The sequence below is a fragment of the Erithacus rubecula genome (assembly GCF_903797595.1).
Source record: "Erithacus rubecula genome assembly, chromosome: 22".
NCBI classification, from domain to species: Eukaryota; Metazoa; Chordata; class Aves; order Passeriformes; family Muscicapidae; genus Erithacus; species Erithacus rubecula.
This window is the reverse complement of record NC_136674.1, coordinates 675669-683129: the sequence shown is the minus strand read 5'-3', so window position 1 is coordinate 683129 and position 7461 is coordinate 675669. Positions and strand designations below refer to the sequence as shown.

At 49.5% G+C, this 7461-nt stretch overlaps 1 protein-coding gene across 1 annotated transcript in view; it reads left to right on the top strand.

The window, feature by feature from the left end:
* The first annotated feature begins 267 nt into the window (after positions 1–267).
* The window catches only part of KSR1 (kinase suppressor of ras 1), a 49657-nt gene continuing 42463 nt past the window's right edge, over positions 268–7461 (top strand). Inside the window, exon 1 of the mRNA XM_079324671.1 lies at positions 268–568. Coding sequence (XP_079180797.1) covers positions 344–568 — 225 coding nt within the window. The 5' untranslated portion in view covers positions 268–343. The remainder of the gene's footprint in view (positions 569–7461) is intronic.

The following is a 7461-nucleotide window of genomic DNA, read 5'->3' as shown; positions in this document are numbered from 1 at the left end:
AAGGACACGCTGAAGGATGAGGGACACGCTGAGGGATGAGGCGGGCACTGAGGGGTGGGAGACACCCTGAGGGGTGAGGCGGACACTGAGGGGTGAGGGACACGCTGAGCAGCGAGGGACACGCTGAGGGGAGCGCCCGTGGCGGCGGCGGGGGCGGAGCGGGCGCGCTTGTGTTGCCCGGCGGCCGCGCATGTACCGCGCGGTGATTGCCCGGCGAGCGCGGCGGGGCGGGTCGGACCGGGCCGCCTCCCTCCCTCCTCTCCTCCCTCCCTCCCTCCCTCCCTCCCTCCCTCTGGCGCTCCCCCGCCGCCGCCTCGCCTCCCGGCCTCCCTGATGCCGAGGGATGGATAGAGCGGCTGCCCTGCGAGCCGACGGCATGCTGGAGAGGAAGGAGCGGAGCGGCGGCGAGGCGGCGGGGCCGCGGGGCTTGCCGGCCGTGCGGAGCAAACTGCACCAGTGCGGGCTGCTGCAGGACCTCATCGACATTTCGCTCTCCAACCTGCGCGGGCTCCGCACCAAGTGCGCCGCATCCAACGACCTCACGCAGCAGGAGATCCGCACGCTGGAGGTACGGCCCGGGCTGGCAGCCGCGGGCGCCGCAGCGGGGACGCGCTGCCGCCTCTGCCCCGCACGGCCGGGGCCGCGACCGGGGCCTGCCGCCGCTCGCCACCCTGTCCCCTCGGCACCGGGGCCGCGCCGTCTCCTTCTCCCTCGGGCTGAGCGCTGCTGGCCGGGCAGCGGCGCCCCGGCCCCGGCGCGGAGCTCGCAGGGGCTCGGCGCTCCCGGCGCGGGCCCCCCGGCCGGGGAAGGCGCGGAGCGCAGCGCGGTGCCGGCGGAGCGCCGACAGGTGCGGGCAGCCCCGGGCTGTGGTGCGGTGCGCGGGTCCGTGAGGCCGTGCTCGGCCGCGCCCCGGGCCTGTGCCGGGCTGCCGTGTCCCTGCAGAGCGGGATGCGATGTGAGGCGCGGAGCAAAGGTGACTCCAGGCTCCCTGGCAGGAGGTGTGTCCCTACACCGCTGTGCTGGCGAGCTGGGAAAACTCCCCTTGGCCTCAGGTCCTTGGTGTTTGCTGCTGATGGTTCCTGCCCTCTGCTTCAGGCCTGTCTCTCTGTCCCTGGTTCAGTTTCACTGATCTAATCTGATCCTCCTTTTCCCTCTGTTGCTGTGGCTCAGACAGCATCATGGACTGAGCAGGGGAGATGTTCGGCTGCTTAGATTGTGTGAAATTCTTCAAGCACTAAACATGCGCTGCAATGATGCTCTCAAAGAAGAGCTGGATCTTTACAAAAGTCTGTGTAACTATTTAGGAAGGGAAAGTAGATGTATTTTTCTGTAGTTCATTTGACCTTTAGGCACTTAAATAACATTTCCTTTTACCTTCTATGCAGGTAGTTTTGCTTTAAGCAAGCAATCCCTTCCTGTCCCCTTCTTTGATTCAAGTTTAGTGTAAATGCTAATGCTCCTCTTCTCTACCTGGTGCTGGAGACTGTGGAGCTGGATGGAGCATTTGGCTTTTTAGGAAGGAAGGGTCATCACAACACTGTAACTGTAATAAACCTACATGCTGAAAAATCCATCACATGAGAAATGAAGGTTGGAAAGAAAACTGTGAAACAATAGGTGGTAGGTAGCTTTTGGCACAGCCTCATGGAAATCTATCATTCTTCCTTCATTCTTCATCTGACTATTTTGTGATTTTGTTTGGTTGGTTGGTTTGTTTTGTGGGGTGTTTTGTTTTGGTTGGTTCTTTTTTCCCCCCAAATTTATAGCACTGTTCTTCCTCCTGTCACCTCCAAATAGCATTCAAAAGGCTATTCTCTATGAAACAATATTTGTATAGCCTTTTGGCAGCCCTGCTGAGGGCCTTTTTGATGCCCAGACAATGTCAATCAGCATCATTTCGGAAAATGATCATCACTATTTTGCTAGTGGACCTGTTCTAAAATAAAACCTTTATTCACAAAGTATAAAGGCTTTTTATGATCTTGAGGCTCTTCTTAAAGCAACAAAAGCTGTTTCTAGTGATAGTTGTTGAGTGTGTGCACACAATCCTCTTCAGCATTTATCTGTTTAAACAAATGTGCCACATTCACTGATGATCATAAAATCTATGTTCAGAAGAAAATCTCTTTGATGTACAGTCCAGTATGTGATTTCTCTGGGAGTTCAACCAAGTGCTGGATCTCTGCCAGCACATGGAACTGTGGGCATGGATACAGACTCTGTGTTCTTTGCACTCTTGGGTTGCCTGTACCAAAATACATGTCAGGCATGGCTTGTCTTGTGCCAGACTGTGGTTCCAGAGCCAGACTGCAGGAGCTCAGGGTCTGTGTTTGCTTCCCCAAGCTGTCACTGCTTGTGGTGCCCCTAGAGGAGATGGGCCCAGAGCTGTCTCAGGTACCAGGTGGAGTTCCTGTGCCCTGTTCCTGTGCCAGCAGTGCCACTGTGGCCCTGTGCCTCTGCCTGTGGGGTCGTGCCAGCACAGAGGTGAGCTCTGGTCCTGCAGGGAGCCAGGTGCTGCTGGGTGTGGGCTGTGCAGGCAGCTCCTGAAGAGTCCAGAGAGCAGCTGGGAGCTCAGAGATCTCCAAGGCCTGCTGTGCTTCCCTGGTGGCCTCCTTGAGTCACCAAATGGCTCTGTGGGTCATGGTTAGTGGCTACTGGGGGTGCAGTGCTGTGAGCCACATCTGTACTATACATCTCCCCTGAACTGGGAGCTCATCTAGGCTGGGGCTGAATTCTCACAAGGCTTTTCCTCTGTGCCAACACTTCAGAGGAAAAAGAATTGTGAAAACTTAGTTCCATGAATTTAACTGGTAAATTGTGTAGTGACATGCAGTCGTCAGGTCAAGAACAGCAACTTAACCAAGGGCACTTGGGCTCGTCCTTAGCTCCCTCCCCTTTCACTGCAGTGCTTTAAGTCCTTCCTCATTCCTCTTCCTTGTTAGGTGCTCTCAAAATAAAGCACATGATAGATAAGGATTTCAGACTGGACCTTGGCAGGTACAGATAAGCACTCACAGTGGCTCAGAAGAGTTCAAGGAAAACTGAGATACAGGAAGGAGAGGGAAGAAAGGGCTGTGGGAATTGCTTGCAAAGGATGTGTTGAGTGTAATGTGTTATATGAACTGACCCTGTTTCAGGGTAGGAAGGCCATTTCTTAGAAGGGCAGGGAGTTTCCCTGTGGTGGAAAGTAGGTTCTGTTAGTTTGGTTATTAGCAGACTGGGTTCTTTGATGCCACAAGGTCTGGTTTGGGTTTTTTTAAAGTTTTATATGTTCTGCCTAATTAGTGCTTGAGTGTTTTTCTTTTTACCCAGTGCTGGTCTATGCTTCCAGTTTTGTCCTAGCAGATTTACTCACTTCTCAAGTTGACTACAAAACTGAAATGGAAAATAATGGTAATTTTAACCCATATGTAAGAGAGCAAAAAATGGCATTTAGTGAGCATCCAGCATTGTTCCAAGCATCTTTGGAAAGAAATGTCTGTCGGTATTTACTTCTGTCCTTACACTAATCCCTTGTATGACTCAAATTGGTTTTGCAAAGTTAGAAATGTGTTATTTTTAGCTTTATTTCTTTGTGAAGGCAGTATCTTTCTGGATTAATTTCCCTGGCTGGGAAGCTGCAGGTGGGACTAGATGTCTGTGATGAAACATCTCCTACTTCCAACTGCAGCTGGAGCCAGTCTGTTGGAGGTGAGCAGGAGAGCACAGTGCAGGTGCTGGCATCAGGAAAGGCTCCTGTGGTTTCTCAGCTGGTTTGGTGAGCTGTGGGAATCTCCAGACTAAGTGGGACACCTTCCCCCAGCCCCCCCAGCTTTGGCTGCAGCAAAGATGAGCAGGAAGGCTGAGCTGTGAGACCTGGAGTGGATTTAGACTGCAGGTGTGTTTTCTTTCTAGCTGTGTTCTTGCCTCAGAAGAGCTGACTGCAGTGGCTCTGGTGTGGCAGCTGCCTCCAAACTGGTGATGGTGGGAGTGTCGGGGTGAGGCTGTAGCACACATTCTGAGCTCTGCCTGCTCTTTGGGAAAACTGCCCTCCTGCCTCTAGCCAGACTAGATCCCTGACAGACACTCCTGGCCCTGTATGCAAGGATCAGTTTGGCTTCTTTGTCAGGAATGCCTTCTGTTCAGCACCTTCAGCAAACACAGCACCAGATCGAAAAGCCTGACTCCAGCTGGGCTGTGTCACAAATAACTCAGTCTGTTCTTCACAAATCAGTCGTTCACAGTGGCTGAATGGTACCTGTGGATTAAATCTGTTTGGACTTGCTTTGGCATTATCTCAATTCATTTGGCAATTTGTCTAGAAAAGGCTTATCTTACCAAGCAATCTCTGAGCAGAAACAAATGCTTTGAAAATGGGGGGAGGCATGAGAGAAGAGGAAGAAGGATTGTAACAGTCCACACTTGAAGACTGGAAGTTGGGCATGTGGTATGCATAAGGGAAGGACAACTGTGATTGTAAATTGGAAGTAATGGGAGTAGTGAATTTTTCAGACAAACTGCAACCTGTAGCCACATGTTTATGAGCTTTGTTCAGCTGAAAAGACTTCCTTTCCCAGCAGGTCTTATGTAAGAGAAGAAGAAAGTCTCTTACTTCATCTTACTTTTTGCATATATGCAACACATTTGTTTTTCTTAAAGTGTCTTGTGTTTTTGTAGGACTCTTTCTCCTTTCTTAAATTAGTGCACTTCTTGTACAAGATAGTCTTCAACAGAGATTCTATTTGGCTTGGAAGAAGGGAAGACCAGATATTGTTATGTAGTCTGCAGACATCATCTTTCCTTTGTGACAGTTATGATCAGAATTTCCACATCATAATGGAATTTAGCACACCTCCTACCACTGATTTCATATAAATGTTGACACAAAAACTCAGCAGCAGTGTTTTCACTTACCTGGAGTTCCCAGGACAAGCTCTGGTGAGCAGGTTTTCATCAATTCGAAGACAGGACAAGGGACTCTTCACTTTCCTGTCAGCTCTGTGTACTTCTTGCCTTGTGTTGGATTCCATGGTGCACTGATTGGGAAGCAAGAAAGGGTCAGAGTGAGACTCTGTGCTACCTTTACCTGTCACTGAATTCTGGTAACACAATATTATTCCTGCTCATCCTTCTGCAGCCCTGGAGCTGCAGTGCAGCCCAGCACAGCCTGGCTGGGAGCTCTGTCTGTCTGTGCCTGCTCATAGTGACAGAACCACAGCCTGTGGGTGCCACACAATCCTCAGTCTCTGCATAGACTTGCAGCCTTTTGTGTGTGCACAGAACTGATCTAAGCAGAGAAACAGCCAAGCTGTGTCCAGCTGGAGTCCTGGCTTGCCCAGATCCCACCTGCTCAGGCCTTGGGCTGCTACTGCAGTTGCAGTGCTGTGCTGTGCACTGCATTTTACCCAAGGAAAGCCCCAATCAGTGTTCCAGCTGCATGCTAGAGACAGATGTACAGCCATGAGTCAGCATGGGGTTTACAGATTTATCACCTGCTTTGCTCATAAATAGGAATGCTTAACAAAGAAGTCATGTGAAATACCAAATTATTGAGGGAGTAGTGTCTGTTACAATTACATTTCTAACTAAAACAGTGTAACCTATCAGATGCTTGAGGGATTAAACCCTCACCTTTCCTTTAAGATTAAAGAAAGGCCTTTTGCCTTAAGCCAGAGCTGCAAGAGCTCCTGTGCCACCTATGGATGCCAGAGGTGTGTCCCAGGCAGCAGAGCTCCTGCTGCACACCTCCAAGGACATGAGGTAATCCCTGCTGCAGAGTGCTGCCCACTGTCACTGTGCCAGCTGATAGTCACCTGTTCTGTGCTCGGCTCCCTGGCCGAGCTCTAAAGCTGCTTTTTGCATTAAAATGACCCTCCAGTTGAGTAGAAACTCAAAGCTTAGCTTAGGCCCTGCTCTTGGGGTTTGAGGGAATCACAGCCCAGGCTGATCACAGGTGTCTGGTTTATCCTGCTCAGTGCAGCACAGGCAGCTGAAGTCTGAGCTCTTGGGGCTGGAGGCAGATGGAAGATCCAAATCTCATTGGACTTACATTCCTGAGCTTAAGACTGTTAAAAATCTGTCTTTAAAAATACAGTTGTCATTTCTGTATGTGTTCTAAGTGAGCAGAATCCAGGTCTCATTCCTTCTGTGCCTAGTGAGAGCATCCAGTTGGTTCTGTGGGGCAGCAGGGAAGGCTCATGGGACACTTAAGCAGCAGTTAGGAATCACACTTTGGCCAGGTTATGGAGTGCCCCTGATAGGATGATGAGTAGTTATCCCACGTGGAAGAGCTCTAATAGCAGAGGCTGTGAGCTCTCTCCTGAGCAGTAATTAACGTGGCACTGAGGAATGCTGCTGGGATGCAGCAGATCCAGGCTCTCACCTGCTCTGCTCTGCTCTGATGCTGCCAGAACAGGTCACTGACCCCAGTGTTCAGCATGCAGCCAGGATGCTGGGGCCTTGGAAATCTTCAGGAGCTTTCTGCAATGAGTTTAGCACCTTCCTGCCCTGGTCTGCTCTCCTTATGTGCTTCTAAAACGTGGGTTTGTTGATTTATCAAAGAGCTTTCACTTCTGTTTGAAGCAATCTAAATTTGGAAAGGAAATCTTGAGCTCCTTGTAGCTGTGTATAGGTCATAGTTGAGGCCTGCAGGTTCCAGTGTGAGGGTTTATGTATAAACTGAAGAAAAGAAACAATTAGTGGGTTTTACAGATTGAGAACTACAGATGGATTTTTGGCCACTAAAAGACATTGCTAGGGGAGGTGATAGGTTTGTAATCAGTGCAGTCATTGGGAGATGTGTGTCCATGCCCCTCAGGCTGCCTACAGTGCTTTTGGAGAAGCTCTCCACACCTGCTTCCTACCAATTTTCTAGCAACATTTATATTCTACAGTAGTTTTTCCCTTTTATTTCTAGACTAAGCTAAAGGACTAAATCTTGCTTTAAAATACAGTTATGTAGCTTCTCTGAAATAAGCTGAAGTAGGGAAATTTTGTTTTTTAAAGCTTCTTGAGTTTCTTAGATGTCTCCTTAAAACTGTTCTTTATCTGCCAAGAAAAACACTTCAGGCCTTTTGTCTTGATGAGCAAAACTGAAACTTTCCACAGAGTAAACCATTTCTTATGAAGTCTTCTAACTTTAATTTCCCATAATTTCTTTATAGACAGATCTGAGTGGCTCAGCTAGTACTATTAAACTCTGAGTGCAGATCAGATACATTGTTTTCCCCGCTCATTTTAGTGGATTTTGGAAGCCATGCACTTGCCTATCCTCCCATATTTTAAGGAAACAATTTGCTAAAATGCACAGGTATTGTTCTAAGGAGTCTGATCTGTTCAGTGAGTTCTGCACAGACCTTCAGCCTTCTCCCTTTGGAAGAAGAAAGGTTTCAGGTTTTCTTTCCTTTTTCCTGTGAAACACAAGGGTGTCTGGAATAGCTCTGGAGGAGCCAATGTGAGCACAAACACCAAAGACTCTTAGCA